Source organism: Rousettus aegyptiacus, unplaced genomic scaffold (genome assembly GCF_014176215.1).
Source record: "Rousettus aegyptiacus isolate mRouAeg1 unplaced genomic scaffold, mRouAeg1.p scaffold_m13_p_12, whole genome shotgun sequence".
NCBI classification, from domain to species: Eukaryota; Metazoa; Chordata; class Mammalia; order Chiroptera; family Pteropodidae; genus Rousettus; species Rousettus aegyptiacus.
This window is the reverse complement of record NW_023416287.1, coordinates 59,663,049-59,682,932: the sequence shown is the minus strand read 5'-3', so window position 1 is coordinate 59,682,932 and position 19,884 is coordinate 59,663,049. Positions and strand designations below refer to the sequence as shown.

At 31.7% G+C, this 19,884-nt stretch overlaps 1 protein-coding gene across 6 annotated transcripts in view; it reads left to right on the top strand.

Annotated features, from left to right (window-relative positions):
* Positions 1–19,884, top strand: part of SS18 (SS18 subunit of BAF chromatin remodeling complex) — a 67,223-nt gene that overhangs the window by 31,244 nt on the left and 16,095 nt on the right. For 4 of the 6 annotated variants that reach the window (XM_016160087.2, XM_016160088.2, XM_016160089.2 and 1 more), the window contains exons 4-8: positions 1,452–1,605; positions 4,951–5,172; positions 15,569–15,736; positions 16,397–16,501; positions 19,225–19,317. In XM_016160087.2, the coding sequence (XP_016015573.1) occupies positions 1,452–1,605; positions 4,951–5,172; positions 15,569–15,736; positions 16,397–16,501; positions 19,225–19,317 (742 nt within the window). The remainder of the gene's footprint in view (positions 1–1,451; positions 1,606–4,950; positions 5,173–15,568; positions 15,737–16,396; positions 16,502–19,224; positions 19,318–19,884) is intronic. The other 2 variants (XM_016160090.2, XM_016160092.2) reach the window with 2 other exon arrangements.

Below are 19,884 nucleotides of genomic sequence, written 5' to 3'. Positions count from 1 at the left end.
GGACCACGAATATGATCCTATTGAGAGTAATGAGAGTATGAATATTCAATAGAAAATTTGGACACAAATATAGGAGAAACGATTTTTATAGTCAAACAAGAGAGTAAAGTCAGCCATGTTTGAAGGGTGATAAATAAAGGATAATTTAAAATAAGATATGTGACACCAAGTTGATGTTTAGTAACTTTTTTGAAAACTGAACAAAGTCATTAGATGTTTAATGAATACAAATTACATAAAAAATTTAAGGTGAGAATTGAAAAGAAGATATTTAATAAAGAGCAATTAATATCTGGATTTAGTAGTGAAGAAATTAAGATTATGAATTTTAAATGGGTGTTATTAAAGTAGAACTTTATTATTTATGTAAATGTTAGTGATTACTAAATGGTTGGAGATCTGAGTGTTTACCTGTAATGGTTAAAAAGCATTGTTTATCTGTTTACTGTGTTAGAGAGGACTGTGTTCACAATATTTAGATGGTACAGACACAACTAACCAGCCATCTACAAATGTGGGAGAAAGAGAATGACCGAAGTTATAGGACTAGACATTATGTTTAGAACATAGAGAAGTAGGGAAGGCAGAAATAGCTATAAAGAGTAATACTTTCCTATCCTCCTGCAGGCTTAAAAATGGGGGTTTGGAAAGAAACTAACCATTTGCTTTCTTCACGAAAATATCTCCAAGAAGGGAACCAGGCAGGTGTTGCAGACCACCTTGTATCTGTGTTTTTCCTTTTGCCCTTTTATGAACTCTCAAGGTTAGTCAGTGATTTTCTTCACACTTTCATTAGGAAGTTTGCCAAAGGCATCCTTTTGAGGCAGCTGTCTCTGTACCCTTGGAGGCCATCAGTAATGTTTCCGATCTATAGGAGCATTCGGTAGAGAAATGTTAGGCTGAGCTGAGTCTTCAGGATTTAAAATATTCCTCCACAAAATCACTTTTTTATCCCTTAGACAGTATAAAATATATTACATTTTAGGGCTTCTGATACTTTAATTAAATTTTTTGTTATCATGTCTTTTCAGGTAAATTCTATCATTGTGAATATATCCAAATATATTAATAATGAAAGGAGACTTAATTTTTAAAATGTAATTTAAATAACAATGAACACATTAGAAATCTTTATGTAAATGAAAATTCTTTTTGTATAGAATGTTAAAATTTTAATTTTCATTGAGATTTTATAAGGTAAAATATACTTTTATTATGTTTTTTTGGTCTAAGGTGGTCAGGTGATATATTTTTGCTAATGATCTTGTGAAGTTTTGAGGGCATATTAAATATGATGTTAATAAGTCCATGATTAAAATGCATTAAAAGAAATTGACATGCATTTGTGTTTTTGTTCCTCATTTAATAATATAAGCAACTGTTATCCCATATGCAACTTTAATATATTAGTCTAACTATTTATGTTGTTTTACTAAACTGTCTTCTTTCAGCCACCCACACAGAATATGCCTATGGGTCCTGGAGGGATGAATCAGAGCGGCCCTCCCCCACCTCCACGCTCTCACAGCATGCCTTCAGATGGAATGGTAGGTGGGGGTCCTCCTGCACCACACATGCAGAACCAGATGAACGGCCAGATGCCTGGTAAGTTTTTCTCCTCTAAGACATTAACACCAGAGTTGCTTAGCAACTGAAACGACATGGGGGCTCAAGGGATACTAGATTGTTGATGACAAAACTGCTTTGAATGCCCCCGAGTACAAGCTCTCTTAGAGTTTGTTAGCTACAGAGCTACGTGACCTGTATTCAGTGTTTATCAGGCTGCCCTTGGGCTTTGATGTAGCTGACACACAGCATTCCTCTGATGAACAGAACTGGCTAAATTTAGTCTGTCTGAAACGATGCAGTACAGCTGGCTTTAGAAGCTTTTTGGGGGAAAAAAGGCATTGTGCCATAGCCTAAGAATTAAAATCTGTTTATAAAAAGGTATTATAACATTTCCTTGAGTTTTGTATTTAAAAATGTATTGGTCTCAAACAGTATTGCTGGAAAAACACAGAAGGGAAAGAAACAAAACAGTCTCTAAAGTGCTAACGTATTTAATATTTTCTCATTAATACTACTGGAGCTGAGTATAGATTTGTATGAATACAAATGTTTGTAACATAACATAAATATGGAAATTGATAATAAAGCAAAATTAAAAGCTGAAAAATGTCAACAATTCCCTTTACTATTTTATCCATTTTAAGTTTAGAGCCACTGAAAATACTTTTCAGGCCATTGGATGCTTATTTAGTTGCCTTTTGTTCGTTTTAATTTTTAATCTGAAAAGTATCTTTAAACTGCTTTGGTTTTGTAACAGCCGCAACCCATACCCATAATTTTTTGGTGGGATATTTTCTACATTTAATGTGAGCATATTTTTACTTTGTAAAGACAAAGGTTATTTTCATTAACAAAAAGAATTTTACAAATAGCAATCATGAAAGTAAATTAAAATAGTGCAATTTATTTTTTAAATTTGTAATTAGCATCCTTAAGAAAGTGTCATCTTAGCCAATTGTGCTGGTTGGTAGAATTGGTGTCCAAGGACAATGGGTGCAGACAATGAAGCAAAAGAGAGCACAGAGCAAAAGAGGCCAGGAAGCCTGTTTTATAGAAGATTAATGTGTGATTGATCAGGTAGAAGGGCCATGCTATTGTGGTTATCTTCTGTTTCCTATTAAAGCTTGCCGCAGTCAGTGGCCCACACTGTTCTGGAGGTAGGAATAAAGCCATAATTACTTGTCAGGTTGTAGTCAGGAGAACTCTTCTTGCTGAATCCATATGTAGCTCATTAGAATACAGTGTTTGTAGATCTGAGAGGATGGTGCTCATGCAAATTAGCAAGTTAGAAGTTTTGTGATTTTTTATTTTTATGGTGGTACCTTTAATTAGGATTTTAACTTAACTTCTCTGTATAACATTCAAGCCTAAGGCTGAAGAAGCAGTTTAGCAGCATTATAACTATTGTTAACATGACATTTTGGTTTTTGTGTAAGGCCATTTGGAATAGTTTATATTCTTTATGAGCCAGAGATTTTCAACCAGTTATAACCTGGGTTGTCCAAAATACTGTAGCGCTTCCAAAACAATTTATAGAGCATTAGCTGTAGGAGAAATTGCAAATCCAGCTACATATATTTTCTTTATTTAATAAGTCTTTTATAACATTCAGCCAAGTTATATGTATACAAATTTAAATCTAAGCTCTTTATTTATTATTTTATAGTTCTGTTTATAGTATTTTATAATCTAAGTCGCAGAGCTATTTATATGCTGTTTAATCTTCGTTAGATAACCTGTCAACCTCCTTTTTAAAAAAGTTTAATCGATTAAAAAAAAAAAAAAAAGACCAGATAGTATATGCCTATGGCACCAAATCAAAAGGTACCAAAAGATATCCAGCCTCTACCTCTCTAGACACTTCATTTCATTCCTCAATGTCTAGTTATCCTTCCACAGATGTTCTCTGTATATAAAACCTTCTTTTTTTAAAAACAAAATCGTAGTATATGTTAGATAGTATACCATTTTTTTCTCCTCTTAAAGGTATGTCTTGGAGACCATGAATATATAAAGATGTATTTTGGAGACTACTCTTTCTTTTGGTGATTGTATTACAATCTTTTTATGGATGCCTCTAATTTATTTGGTTACTTTATGATAGAAATATAGGTTATTTCTGGTCTTTTGGTATTAAGAATTCTGCTGTCACAAATATACCTATAAAATATACATAAATGAACAAGTAAATAATGCACACAATTTTGCATATATACACACATGCACACAAAAACATGTTTATTTATAGGATAAATTCCCAGAACTGAAATTGCTAGGTTAAACGTGTATTCTTTTTCACCTATGATAGTCATTGCCAAATTGCTGTACATAAAAATAGTACTTATTTATATATTCCCTGAACAGTGTATAAAAGTGCTTCTTCATAATACAGTTGGATCAAAACTTTTGATCTTTACAAATATGAAATATGAAATATGGGCCTCATACTTTTAATTTGTCTTTTTATATTATAAGCAAAGCAAGCAGTCTTCTCATGTTTTTATGACCTCTTGTAGTTTTTTATGTGAACTGGTCATTCATGTCTTTTGCCTTTTACTGCTGGTTGTCTTTAACCTACATTATACGTTAAGGAACTAGTTTGGTCTGTGATATGTCTTGTAACTAATTTTTCCCAGTTTATTTTTTTATTACTTAATTTTGTTTTTGTTTTGTTTTGTTTTGGTTTTAGTCTTCAAATTTTTTATCTAGTTAATCAGTCTTTATCAGTCTTTATGGCTCTGGATTTTCTGGCATACTTAAGAAGGCCCTTCCACTCCAAGATTATTTTAAAAATTTTCCTTTCTGAAATTCTCTCTTATGGTTTCTTTTTTAATGTTTAATATTTTTATTCATCCGGAATTAGTTTTAGTGGCAATAATATAGTAGGGATCCAACTTGTCTTTCCAGATGACTACTCAGTTGTCACAACACCATTTATTGAATTATCTTTCTTTTGACCACTGATGCTTAATATCACCTCTATTACTATTCACTAAATTATGCATTTGGGTCTGTATTTAGACTTTGGGTGCATTGATCTGTTAATCTATTTATGCACTTATGCTACACACTTTTAAGTACTCCAGCTTTGTATTTTTGTTGTCTAATAAAGCTAGTCCTCCCTCATTACTCTTTAGAATGTTCCTGGCTTTTCAAAAGCATTAGTTTCTTTAATCCATAAAATGTGAATAATAACATTCACCTCACAGTATTTGCTATCATTCATGTAAAGCATTTTCTTTATTTGCTATCGATTGAATATTCAAGTTACTGTTTGGTATTACTATTATGGTAATGCAAAAAAAAAAAAACCCTTTTAAGGTATTTCTGTGTAAATCATCTGTTTTAACTTATATTTTGGTTCTGATCACTTTCTTCAAGGGCCTAACCATATGCCTATGCAGGGACCTGGACCCAATCAACTCAATATGACAAACAGTTCCATGAACATGCCTTCAAGTAGCCATGGATCCATGGGCGGTTACAACCATTCCGTGCCATCATCACAGAGCATGCCAGTCCAGAATCAGATGACAATGAGTCAAGGGCAACAAATGGGAAACTATGGCCCCAGACCAAATATGAATATGCAACCAAATCAAGGTAAATACGCTTTATATTATTCTTGATTAGAATGCTGTGTCAGCCTTTGAAAATAAAACAAATTTTCAAGTTGTTAGCTGATGCAAAAAATAAAAGTCTGAAATGAGCAACAGTTATACCTATAAAAAGGAATGTTGAGTTTTAAACCAGCTTAAATAATTTTTTTTTTTTTTTTTTTGTCTTCGGTCATTGCTACCCTGAACAAGCCTGAACCTGTCTGATCTTGGATGCTAAGCAGGGTCAGGCCTGGTTAGTACTTGGATGGGAGACTACCTAGGAAGAATGGCTGCTGTAGGCATAAAAAATTAAAAAATAAGGGATTGTAAGCTGACAGGGAAGGGCCTTACAATCTGTGAGGTCAACCAAGGGTTAAAAATAATAATAATAATAATAATAATTTTTTTACATTTAGAAATTAAATTGCCTTTAATTTAGCTTTTTGAGCTTATTTATGTTTATGATTTTTGAACATTTGGTTTAGAGCAAGTACAACCCCTTACAGAACATCTACTCTGTGGTTCCTTTTACTTACTAAGGATAGATTATTTTATATGAATTTCCTTTGATTTATGTGGATGTTTTCTGATGTTGTGTTTCACCATTGAAAGGTAACTGTAACATAACATGTTATTAGAATGTTTAGTTAGAGGTGTTTCTATTTTCTTATAGTGGAGTGGTTTGAAGTTTATTACCAACCTCAGAGAATCAAATTATCATGTTTCTCTTTTAAATATTCTTGTGAATAATAACTAAAAACCAATAAGTGGCGCTCTATTCTGCTAATTGCCTGTTAAAACATTTGGCAATTTGCCAGCTTAATGCTACTTCAATTATAAAATGAAACATTAAGAGTATAAGATATATTTAATGTATTAGCAATAAAATTTTCTAGATTTTGTTTATGAAAAAGAAATCACTACAGTGAACCCAGATAAAGGAAGTTAATGTTAATCCATTGATAATTATTTATGAAATAATATATTCTGTTTTAAATCTTAATACAGATATTTTCTATAATTTTGATGATATACACTGAAAAAAAGGGAGATAATAGAATAAGTTGTCAGTGAATGTAGCTTCACAAAACTGATGCTTACTTCATTTTTTTCTCCAAAAGTTTTTTAGTGCTCGTGATGAAATATATATATATATATGTATTTTTTATTAGGTCGATTAAAGATTCAAAACAATAGCAAGAGCTAGTCTGTGCTAGATCAGAATGAAGTTCACTGTCTCTCTGTATAGTTGATTACAAGGAGAGAATGCAAGAAAATTAATAATTCAAACAGCAACTATAGTAATGATGGCATACTTCTTAGAAACTGTAGTTAAAAGTTAGTGTGTACACAAAATGGATGTTGCTACAGCATAGTTTGATATGACATCATAAGATTTGAAGAAGAAAAAATTAATGCTTGTAGCAATGTGCATGTAGAAAATAGTTACTATTTTTGGAGAAAGAAATTGAGGTATATAGGAACTTTTCATTCTAAACTTAGGGACCAACTATTTTTTTAAATGCCATATTTTTGTACTGATATATAGGTTTTCCTTTTACTATAGTAGTTATATTATTTTTTGCTTTTTTCTCATAACTTAAAAATTTTATAGTAGAAAGTAGACTATACAAAAAAGGACTATGTAGGAATCTGATTTAAAGAAATAAAAGTTACTTTCAAAAGAAAAACTAAGATAGAAATAAATGAAACTTTTAATGTTTTATAAATATCTTCAGAACAAATAAAAAACTTTCATTAAATTTTGATATTTCAGAAACAACACCAAAGAAAATTAAAATTATGAAAAGAAGAAGAAAATTGTACTGGGTTCTAGCAATAGCCACTTTCTTAATCATATGAATTTCCTGTGAAAATATTGTAATTTATGTACCTATTGGATAAAAAATTTGTTTAGCTTGATGAAAGTTTTAACATTTGGAAAACATTTTCTTAGTTTACAAAAATGAGCTACATATTTTATGTTAAAATTTTTCTGTTTTGATAAACAGGTGGAAGAAATTAGAAGAGACTGCATTGTAAATGTAATCCTTAAAAAGCATAGAAAATACCAAAATTTAATAAAAGGAAACACTTTAGACTTTTGAAAATTTCTCTTAGCATTTATTGAGATATTATTAACTGTTCTTTCAGTTAGAAACAATATGGATATCTTTTAGTTATCTCCCTATTTCTACATACATATCTATGTCAAGAGATAGTAGAAAAATATTAAAACTAATTACCATTTTTAATAATGGGAATCATTTTTATTAGTCAAGGAAAATAAATATTTGTGAGATTTCTTAGATTAAGCCTCTATCAAGTGACAAAAAATGGGAAAAGGCTAATCCTGAGACTTTTGATTTAAAAAATTAAATGATTTCACTCATACAGAATCTAAAGAACAAAAATAACAAATTCATCAAAAACAGACCCACAAATGTAGTGGACAATTTGGTGATGGACAGAGGGGAGGGTGGGGGGGGGGCTGGCAGAATGAGGTGAAGGGTTAAAGAAGTACAAATTAGTAGTTGATCACGGGGTTGGGTAGCACGGTATAGGGAATGCAGTTAGTATTAATATAATGGCTAGGTGGAGGGTCACGGGAGGGAGGAAGTAATTGGGAGTATTGTTTTATGAACTATATAGATGTCTAACAAATGTACTGTATACTTCAAACTAATTTAAATAAATAAACTTTTAAAAGGAACAATTAAATGACAATTTAATTATTATATTAATAGTTTTAATTATTTAAGTGACATATTTGGGAACTTTAACTGGTGATGTGATAGTTTTTTAAAAAGCATTGCAGGTCAAAGTCCAGACGCATTCTCTAAATTTTCTTTCTCAACTTTGAAAATGAAATTAAGGGGAAAAAAACATAACTCGTCTAAAAATCTTAATGTAATTTGTGAATCTGAAGTTAATCCTAGGGACAAATATTTCATACATCTACAATTTATCACTTTGATTGTTTTTAAGAAGTGAAAAGAGTATTCTGCTTATTTATACTGTTAGTTCCAGTATAATAAGGCACATTGTGTACCAGTACACTCATCTCTCTACACTTAAATTGGTAAATGTATCCAGTATTGCTAGTATGGCAGGTTTCTATTTGTTATAGTTTTAGAGATGTGCAAGTTTTAGGGATGTGTACATTGTAGTTCAGACCAGATGTTTTATTTATACATTTAATCATTATTGCTATATTAGATGAGTTTTTCAAGTTTGTAAATTTTTTCCCCAGTGATGACTTTTTTTGGTTATAAAAATAACTAATATTTAATATAAACAGGAAAATGCAAAAGAGGATAGAGCATAAAATAAAAAAATCATCTATAATCTTGTTCTATAAGTTTTAAATTACTCCATAGACAAGATCGGTCTACTTATATAAAGTTAAATATCCTGTACTTAGGCTCTTTGTAGCAGCAGTTTGAGTACATGTAATTACATAATTATTTGTAAGTATCTGCTTAGTTATTTTTCACTAGACTGTAAGTTCTGTGAAGTCAGGAATTGTGTCTTGTTTTGTTCATCACTACTTTTTTCAGTTTATTGACTGATAGATTAGCAAGATTTCCTCCTTGCCTTAACAAATTAGAAAACTAGAATCCTTCTCTGTGGTATTGTCACCCATCAGCTGCTATTCCAGGAATTAACCAAAGAAGGAACTGTCGGTTACTGTCAGAAGAGATGATTTTTAGTTATACCAAAACATTTTGTGTTTGGGAGACAAAATCCAGTTGTGTTTCTATTTAACAAATTATAAACTCAATTTCATTATGATTTATTTAAAAAAAATAAATTTGAAAAAAATTTGAAACAATTACAGGTGTATAGGAAGTTGCAAAGGTAGTACAGAGATCCTATGTGTCCTCCCTCTATCCATCTTCAATGCCTGGCAAGCACTGTTACTCTTCTCTTCATTTCTATAATTTTGTCATTTTCAAAATGTTATATAAATGGAATCATACAGTATGTGATGTCAGATTAGCTTTTATGAAAATTTATTTATTTTAGTTTCAGTACATTGGTTAGACATCTATATGATTCATAAAATGATCCCACAATTGCTCCCTTCCTCCCCTGACCCTCCACCTAGCCATCATATTAATGCTAACTGCATTCCCTGTGCCGTGCTTCCCATCCCCGTGACCAATTATCAACTACTAATTTGTACTTCTTTAACCCTTTACCCCATTCTCCCAGTCCCCTCAACCCCCTCCCCTCTGTCCATCACCAAATTGTCCACTACATTTGTGAGTCTGTTTTTGATGAGTTAGTTCTTTTTGTTCTTTAGATTCTGTGTGTAAGTGAAATCATATAGTGTTTACCTTTCTCTGTCTAACTTAAATACCTTCTAGTTCCATCAGAAGTCCATCAAAGCAGTGTCTTTTTCCATCCCCTTTTAGTCTGTGTGTGTTTTTTAATCCGAAGTGAGTTTCATATGAGCAACATGAAGGGGTCTTGTTTTCTTTTCCATTCATCCACTCTTTTAGTTGGAGCACTTAATTCTTTTCCATTTGAGGTACTTATTGATAGGAATGTAGTTGTTATCATTCTTTATTCCTGATTTTGATACGTGTTTGTTCTTCTTAAAGAAGTCCCTCCAACATTTCCTGTAATATGGCTTGGAGGAGATAAATTCCTTCAGCTTATTTTTGCTTGAGAAGCTCTTTATCTGTCTTTCAACTATAAATGATAGCTTTGCTGGATGAATTATTCTTGGTTGTAGATCCTGGGTCTTCATCATGTCAAATATTTTTTGCCAAGCTCTTCTGTCCTGCATAGTTTCTTTTGAGAAATCAGCTGCCAGTCTTACAGGTATTCCTTATAAGTAACTATCTGTTTTTCTCTTGCCGCTTTTAATATTCTCTCTTCGTATTTAACCTTTGGCATTTTAATTATGATGTGTCTTGGTGTGCTCCTCTTTGGATCCCTGATTTTTGAAATTGTCTGAGCTTCCAGGAGTTTTATGTCCATTTCCTTCACCGGGTTAGGGAAGTTTTCCATCATTGTTTCTTCAAACAACTATTCAACATCTTGATTTTCTTCAGTCACACTGATCAGATGGATATTTGGACCCTTAATAGTGTCCCATATGCTCCTTAAATTATTTTTATAGTCTTTGCATCTTATCTCTTGCCATTCTTGGCTTTTTTGTCCTCTAGATAGGGCATTTGGTCCTTTATTCACTCTGATTATTCTTTTGTTTATTCCCTTTAGTATACTTCTCATCTCAGATAATGTGTTCTTTATTTCAGACTGGTTCCATTTTATAATTTCCGTTTTTATGTTTTTTATCTTTTTGTTGAAGTTCTCACTGAATAAAACCAAAAATTAATTGAGCATCTTTATAACCAGTGTTTTGAACTCTGCATCTGTTAGATTACTTGACTCCATTATATCTGGATTTCTGTTCTATTCTCTCAAGTGGTTTCTGCTTCTTTGTCTTCCCATTTTGGCTGCCTTTCCATGTTCGTTTCTATGTACTAAGCAAAGCTCCTAAGTCTCCCAGTCTTATTATTAATGTGGATTTGTGAAGTAGGTGTCCAGTGGCACAGTCCTGATAGGGGTTCAGCTACAGGCCAAACTTAGCCCAAGCCTCTACCCCTCCAAGGCTGCCTGTTAAGATTCAGTAAACAATCCACAGACACTGTACTTATAGTTGCTTCAAAAGGCCACACCGGAAACCGAGGCCAGCTGACTCCACTAGTGTGACTCTAGGTGCTGCTCAGCAAGAGCACTTGACTCGCTGAGGATATACCTGGATGTGATTTGGATGGAGCCATGAGTTGGGGGAGGTGGGGTTTCAGGGAATCCTCTGGGCGGTGTCAGGTGGTTCATAACTTCTCAGCTTTCATGCCAAATGACACCAGACTATACATTCTAATGTAGCCCACCTTCATGGCTTTCTCCTTGAACAAGGTAGAATCTTTACTTTCACAGCAGATTGTCACTTGTACCACAAAACCTAGAGGTTTTGGAGTTCTACAGTAGATGTTTACTAGTGCCTTTGATTTTGAGTTAATATTATATAGTATAATTGAAACTCTCTCTCTCTCTCTGTATAGTCTTTTATTTTGCTAAATTCATTAAGCCCCAACACATCTCTTTTCTAATTTTCAATTATCAGAAAACTAAATATATAATCTGTATTCCAGACTAGTTTGTAGAGATGCTTATGATGTAAAATTATACCCTTGAGATGCAGGATTTCTTAACTTAATTCTTTGTTATGGGACTTGTCCTATGCATAGTGAAATATTTAGCAATATTTCTGTCCGGTACCTGCTAGGTGGCAGTAACCAGTTGTAGCAACTAAAAATATCTCCAGACTTTGCTACATGTTTTTTAGGGGACTGCCCACCATTGAAAAACCACAGTTTTAGGAAATGGTTAACATGAGGAACTACATTTAAGGATGGTCTGTGTTACTAAAGAAAAAAAGGACAGTAACAAAAAGTTATATTATTATATTTTAATACTTTTTAATCATGAGAATTTTTCTAAAACTTTCATGTTATAAAAACGTTCATATTATAATAAACTATTACTCTTTTTACTATTGAAAATTTGTCAGGCTTCTATTTTTTCATTGATTGATTGGAAATTTGGCTTAGTTTGTCCTAGTGATTTATACTAAGCTTCTAGAGTTTTCTTAGTGACTCGGCGTATTCTTTTATTCTTGGTTTTGTGTCTAAACATCTTACTATGAACTATTTAAAATTTGATGAGGACAGTTGTATGTTTTTGGTAAGTAAAGAGTCCCATTCATTTTAAACAGCTGTTTGATAGGTAGTGGGCTAGCCAATTGAGTTTGCTGGAATACAGAGATTTTTTTTCTTACAAAAAAATTATTAGTAATAATTCAGGTAAGAGTTGTAAATGGTTTACTTTGAAATTGAATGGTTAAGGAATAACCATAGTAAATGCAAACAGTAGATGATAGGCTTGGGGAGGCTATTTATGCAGTTTCATAGTCTAATTCTAACAGATATAGGTGGAGTGAAGAAATTACTTGTATTTTAAGATTTTTATTTTAAAGTGATAAAGTTGTATAGAACTGTTTTCTAGGATATTACATGGGAGAAATACGATTTGACTTTGGAGAGGAGGCACACATCCTGGTTAGGAGTATGGCTTTAGAGTTCTCACCATTTACTAGTTATGCAACTTTAGGTAATATTCTTGATGCCAACCCTTAAATTTTCTTACCTATAGAGTGAAGTTGATGATAATACTCCTGTTTCATAGGATTCAGGGGAGGATAAAAGACATAAAGCTCTTAGCTTAGTAAGCCTGGCCATAATAAGTGCTCATTAACCATTAACTGTCATTTTCAACCTTTATTTAAAATAATTCATAGATTAATAATATGATTTATAGAGTTTTGATGTGTCGGTTTACATCTGAAGGTGTGGATATATATGCATATGTGTATGTATATATGTATGTAGAATTAAAAAAATATAATTCCGAATTCTACAGATCTACAGATTAATTAAAACTTAATGTTATCTTTATTGCTGAGTCTTAAAAAAGTCTTCTTTTGACCAATAACTTAATATACAACTAAGTATAATACGTCTCACTGGAACAAAGAATTCCAGCAATATAAAATATGGTGTTTTGAGAATATTTTACATATGTTTAAGATAGAGGATATTGCTTCCGTAGAATATCAGGGTATAAAACTCAAAATGGAAAGAAATATTGAGATCATAACATATGTTATGTGTCTTTTCTAAACACTTTTACAAAAATATTGTAGATAATTAAGATACTAGCAGTATCTTTGCATATGTAATATCATACTTTAGCATCAAAATTATTTATGTATTAGATGAAGAATAACCTTTAAGTGTATAGTAATGTGTGATGTTATTGTTTGTAGAAAATGGTTATAATAAGACTCATTTGTAATCCTCACTCTATAGTACAGATTTTTAGAACTTATTTTGATGTAACATTTTGAGATTTTGCTCTCTTATTTTCATTAGTATATCAAAGGATAATATACATTTGCCAGCGTAGTATATTGCATTATCATAAGAGAAATAATATGCTTCCTAAACAATGAGAATTGAAGTTGTAATTTTTTTTCCATAGATAAGGCTTCAGGGAAAAAGATGAAAAGCATTGTGTTCTAGCACTGCTATCCTTCTCCATTCTCTGTGGTTTTAGGCTTGATCCTGAATGATGTTGAGGATCCTTAGAGGGAGGGAAGTGACAGAGAATAAAGGAAGGGTGGTAATTGAGCTCTTTGGGATTGGAACTGCTGACAGTCCCAAAAGATAAAGAGCACAAGTGGCATGATCTTTTCTATCTAGGGCTTCAGCTAGAAGTACTTTTCTCCTTTAGAGCAAAGCTTAGAATTTTGTTGTTATTGTACCCTTTTGGATCCTGCTCTCCCTCCCCACCCCCCCGCCTGAGCCATTATGTTTTTACTTTCTTCCTCCTTTATTTTTAATTTTGATTCCAGTGCATACATGCTTTAGTTTTATAGTTAAATTCTATTAAGATAAGAGGTCTTTAATCAGTATAGGAGAAGAAAGACACCTTCATTTATTGTAAATTAATCACAGATGCCCAAGCATACTGCTTATTAAATTATGAATGCTAGTGTTCAATACTTTATTATATAAAAATACATTTTAAAAATTGTAACCTTATATTAGTGTTCTGGAACATTTTTGTTGCAGAATTTGCCTCTAACTACTAAATTTCTTATAGCATAAGTAGAATATACATGTGCTTTGAAATCAAATTTGAGTTTAGTCTGATTCTCAGCTGATACATATTAGCTATATGATTTTGATCTTTGGATTACTTAGCTAAAACCTTAAAAATTAGCTGTGGTAGTTTTTAATGGTTTACATGAAATAAATATTGAAAGTGTGTCTGGAAGTGGTAAACTTTTCTTCCCTTCCATTCTCCACTGAGCCACCTTATCCCTACTGTTAAGAGTTTATTTCTTTGTTGAAAGAAAAATTCCAGAGTAACCTTGAAAGGCTTATATTGAGGAAAGGGAAAATTAAGAGGGAAAGGGAATTTGAAAAATAAAACAGAAGAAATGGAATAGGAAAAAAAGTTAACTCTGATAAAGTTATTAAATTAAGAGGGAAAAGGGAATTTGAAAAATAAAACAGAAGAAAGGGAATAGGAAAAAAAGTTAACTCTGATAAAGTACTTCTATAGATAATACAGTTCTTCAAGAAGAGTTGAATTCCATTTACATTGTTGCTGCTATTGTAGGTCATTAATATCAAGAGGTGAATATGTTTTGTTTTGAATTTTTATTTAAATAATTAAAGAATGAGCTTTTGGCTCATTTGGGCATTTTTGCCTGTAAAACTTTTCCAGGCTCTAGTCCTTTGCCTTTTGTACTTCTTAAATTGTCCCAAAGGCAGTAAAAGCTATGTAAGCAGTAAACTGGAGAATGACTCATATACTTCTGAGACAGTAATGGTTGTAATGGTAGAATGAGGAGTTCCCCATATCATAACTTGGCCCAGTGAATCTTTGAGGAGCTGCTTACATTATTAGATGGTAACACAGAACTTTATGGCTATTGTTGATTATTTTATGTGGTATATTTTTACTGTTCCAGTATGATACTATAGCAGTGGTAATTTGGCTACTTCAGTATTGCTCACTTTGGAAAATGTGTGGTTCTGATTTCTGAATGTATGTATAGCTTATTGCAGTTCTTTGCCTAGGTGTTTTTGATGGTGTATGTTAGAATTTATTAAGAAGCACTACAGCAGCCCTTTGACTTCAGAAAGACCTTTTTAGTTTATTAACCTTAAGTTGGGGCTCTTTAAATTTTGTCTAAAATAAAAGTTTATGAAGTTCCATGTCTAGGTATATTTATAAATATTTGTATATAATTTCTGTATCTACCATTATGTAATGAGTAACATTGAAAAAAGAGAAAAAATCGATATCCAGAAATTAGATTTCTTTCTCTTGGTTTGATTACTGATTTTCTGTGTGGTTTGTGTAATTTACTTTGTTTTGTTGTATTTTTTGTGTGTAACATAGGATTCTGTCTTTTCTAGAAAGGTTGTACAGATAAATATTATATAGCACATAATGAAAAATACATACATTCAGGGTGGTCATATATTATACTCACTTTTTTAAAAAAAATTACTAGAATATCACTCCAGTGGATTTCCAATCAACTACCATGGATCAGTTGTTTTTCCTTGTTTTCAGATTAGGCCTGTGGACTTTAATTCAAAGATTTGTTTTTGTTACTTGAAGTCAATTTTTATTATAATATATATTTGGGGGATTATGTGATTTAAAAAATGTTATATTTCTCCTCAGATGTTAAAATTATAATAAAAAAATCATATGCATAATGTTTTGTATGTTTTCAGGTCCAATGATGCATCAGCAGCCTCCTTCTCAACAATACAATATGCCACAAGGAGGTGGGCAGCATTACCAAGGCCAGCAGCCACCTATGGGAATGATGGGTCAAGTTAACCAGGGCAATCATATGATGGGTCAGAGACAGATTCCTCCCTATAGACCACCTCAACAGGGTAAGATTCCATTTGGAAAATTTCCTGCTTAATATAAATAACAGTAGTTGAAAGGTTTTATACATTTTAATGAACTTTTTATCTCATCAAGGTCAGGGCTTTTTGTTCTTGATTTTTTTTCCCTTAAATTATGTATATATTTTTTTCCTAAAAGATAGTGGATATAGTAGATACAGAGGGTCACAAATTGGATAGGAGCTTCCTGATATATAACTTTTTTCCAGAAAAAAGTTACATAGCAAAATTTTGTATCAACAGCTAATTTACAGCAGAAAATACTGTTTTATTTTTGAGACAGTACTAAATATACGGTCAAAAACAAACCCTAATTTCATACTGCTCAAATATAAAAATAAAAAGGAAATTAATTTTCTACCAGTTTGGCCTTCTTTTTAAGAAGTTAGTTTTTGTTTTTTTGAGTTGATATTGTTTGATATTGCATGTGTGATCTTAACATTAATTTTTGTGAAAATGTGGTGTGTGGTGTTGGCTGTGTGTTTATGTATGTGCATAGAAGAATAGTTGAAAGTATACGAAATGCCAGAGCATGGGAGGGGAATCTACAGCTGAGAAATAATCTCTTATAGAATGTCAGATTAGAAAGCCTTTGATGACCTAGAGAACAAATTGTTTACGTCTTGACTGATTGTGGTTTTTCAGGCCCACCACAGCAGTACTCAGGCCAGGAAGACTATTATGGGGACCAATACAGTCATGGTGGACAAGGTCCTCCAGAAGGCATGAACCAGCAGTATTACCCTGATGGTAATCTCTCCTAATGTTAACTTTCCCATTTTCTATCCCTGCCCAATATTAATGTAGATAGCTATTCAGAACATTTTAATGTGGATGAAGAAACTAATAGTTTCTTCTAAGTTTAGAACACTTTAGTAATCTAAAGCACCAAAGATACCATTAGTTTATAATCTTGATTTCAAAGTATATTTTGTTTAGATATTCCATGTTAGTACCATCAGGAGTCACGTTCTGTCACTGGAATCCTTTCTTAGATAAAAGAGGATTCTTTTATATTTGGAATTGTTCATTTGAACCAAAGCCATTGTTACCGATTTACTTTTTAAAATAACAGCATATATATAAAGAGATAATTTGCATACCATAAAGTTCACCTATTGGTTTACTTTTATGCATTGTATAAATACATAGAATTTCTTGAGTTTTTCCCCCATGTTTAATCATTTTAGTTAATGTTTCATACATCTGAAAGAACTAGGATTTGTATATATTAGCATTTGCATTTGGGAAAGGTTTGGAGGCTAAATTTATTCATAATATAGTTGCATATAGAGTCAGTAGAATAGGAATGGTATTTGGAAACCAGATTTTAATTTTAGGTATTTAGTGTACTGGTATATTTTTTTTAGTAGGAAAGTGGCTTGTGAAAAAGTGGTCAGTGAAAATGTGCTGCACTTAGTAACAATCTAAACATCCATGGAAGCTTTTACTGTACAGTTCATTTCTTTTCAGTTTTTCTGTATGTTTGAAAAATTTATTATACAATGGTGAAGAAAAAAGAATCCAAACTTATAAAACTGATTAGTTATCACATTACAAAATGATTTGTCTTGTTATGAAAGGATTTGCCAGTCTTCATTTATATAGTTAAGCTCCTTTTGTATATTTGAGGTAAACTATTTAACAGAGAAACTTAGGGAATCTAAGAATTTAAAGCTAAGGTATTGGGACTGTTGACTAGAAGTTAATGTAAGCTAGTAAGAACATGTAGTTTGGTGATTTAAAAATCATTTTGCCTGCCATTTTTCATTATTGTACAAAGCATAAAGGTACATCGGTATAAGGACATTAGTTTTAATGCAGAGGCTCTGCCTGTAGAGGCAGACCAAACACTTAAAAAAATTTTTCATACAATAATTATTAGTTATAGTGATGATGTGTATGGATAATTCTGGTTAGAAAACAACTTTTTTTAATATCAGGTTTTCTTGTCACAAGTAGATATTAAGATTTTTTTTTTAATGAAAAATTTCAGTAAGTTTATAGACTATAAGTATTTTATAAAAGTGAAATCTAGGTTAAATGTTATGTATTAGAAGTCTGCTGAATAGAAATGATTGGTTTAATTTTTAAAATACATTTTAAGTAATTTAGTTGAATTTGACACTTATTTTGGTCCTGAGAATTTCTTGAAATGTAAAATTTGTATTGTTGTAAATAGGATCTTTCTATTCAAAATAGATATGTTATTTTTGTAAATATCAGAACTCTAAAGTTACTATAAATAATTCATCTTATTATATCGGGATTTAAAAATTTAAATGGTATAATTTTTGCATAGATGTGTATCAGTATATTTGACATTTACGTATTCTATTTATAACAATAATTAATTTTCTTAGACTGCATTGGATATTTCCTTATTATGTTTAGATATTTATGCCAGTAAATATGTAGATTAGGAATTGGCAAACTTTTTTCTGTAAAGGGCCAGAGAGTAAATATGTTAGTCTTTGTGTGCCATCTGGTCTTGGTCTCAACTAACAAACTCTTGTTGTAGCATGAAAACAGCTATCAAAAATATGAGTGGGCATGACTGTGTTCCAGTAAAACTTTTTTCGAAAACAGGTCACTGGCCGTATTTAGACTGCAGGCCGTAGTTTGCCAACCGTTAATGTAGATATTTATGAAATGGTTTGGAAACACTGGACTTAATCATAACAGTATTCCTCCTGCCTTAATTAAGCATTCTTCTAAAACAGAGTTCAGATTTTAGCTAACTGAAAGGTTATTTCTTATATTTTCTTTGTGCAATTCAATTAAAAAGACTAGAGTATTGATTTTCATTCAAGTTCAGTCAACTCGCAGGTGAAATTTATCATGTCTTAAAGCTTAACACTTAATTTTATGGAGGTGTATGTTGTATTACTCTAGAAATAGTTTCTAAAGGCTTCTAGGATGGCAGCATTAAGCATTATGTTTTTGGTTCTGAAAATACTTCAAGATACATATATTTTATTCAAGTAAATAGAATGTGAAAAATTTATTTCCGTTTTTAAACTTATGGAACTCTTTTATATTTTACATTGTTTAGCATATGCTGTGGAATTGGCGACCAACAGAACAGGTGTTTGACAAAATATGATAATTGTTTCCTTTGTTCATTCTAATTTAATTCCAGTTATTTACATGTGAAAGGCCTAAATACGTTCATTCTCTTAAAAAAAAATGGAAGATAAAGTTTTCTTTCCCCCTCGATGAGAATTATCAGAGTTAAGACAAAGTGTAATGTTTCTAAAACTACTGTTTTTTGCTTTTAAAAAGATTTGCACGTTATCTCGATATGAAAACAATCACTTTGGTAAATATTTGGCTAATGCAATTGAAATTATTTTTTATGTATTTCCATTTCTTTTTCTTTTTTTCAGTTTTATCTGAAAGTTTAAATATATTTAGGGTTTTCACTCAGTGGCCATTAACGTTTCTTCCTGTCTCTTGTCGAATTGATGTAGGTCATAATGATTACGGTTATCAGCAACCGTCGTATCCTGAACAAGGCTACGATAGGCCTTATGAGGATTCCTCACAACATTACTACGAAGGAGGTATCTATATACCTTCACACACATACACATATATATCCCCTCCTACAGGAACAAAAATCCTTGCATAAGACAACTTCTACCCGTGCAAAGCTCTTGTAGAATAATAGTTTGCTGGCTGTCTTGAAATTACAGGGAGTCCAGAACAATCAAAATAATTTCCTTACAAATATTTAAAATGTATAACCATGACTTGCCATTTCTAACAACAATAAAAAGACTAAAACATTTAAAAATAATTTTTTCCTCAGTGGAAATTTTCTATTTGAACCTAAATCCATTGATCCAATTTTTTTTTCTTGTGTGTGTTTACATATGTATAATTTCACATATAAGTATAGTGCCTTTAGGAAACAGCTTGCTGATCTTGTGTAGCTAGTGTGTGCTCTTGTAGCTGTCTTTAATTTTGTCTTTTTTATTTTATTTAGCATAGTCATGATCTTATGACTGTGATGTTCCAGTAAATGTAATGCTCGTATGGCAGAGACGCTGAAAATGCTGCAGTTCAACCTTGCAAAATTGGCTTTAACTGCAGTTTGTTTGGCCGAAATCCTTCTGTTTGGTTTGAGT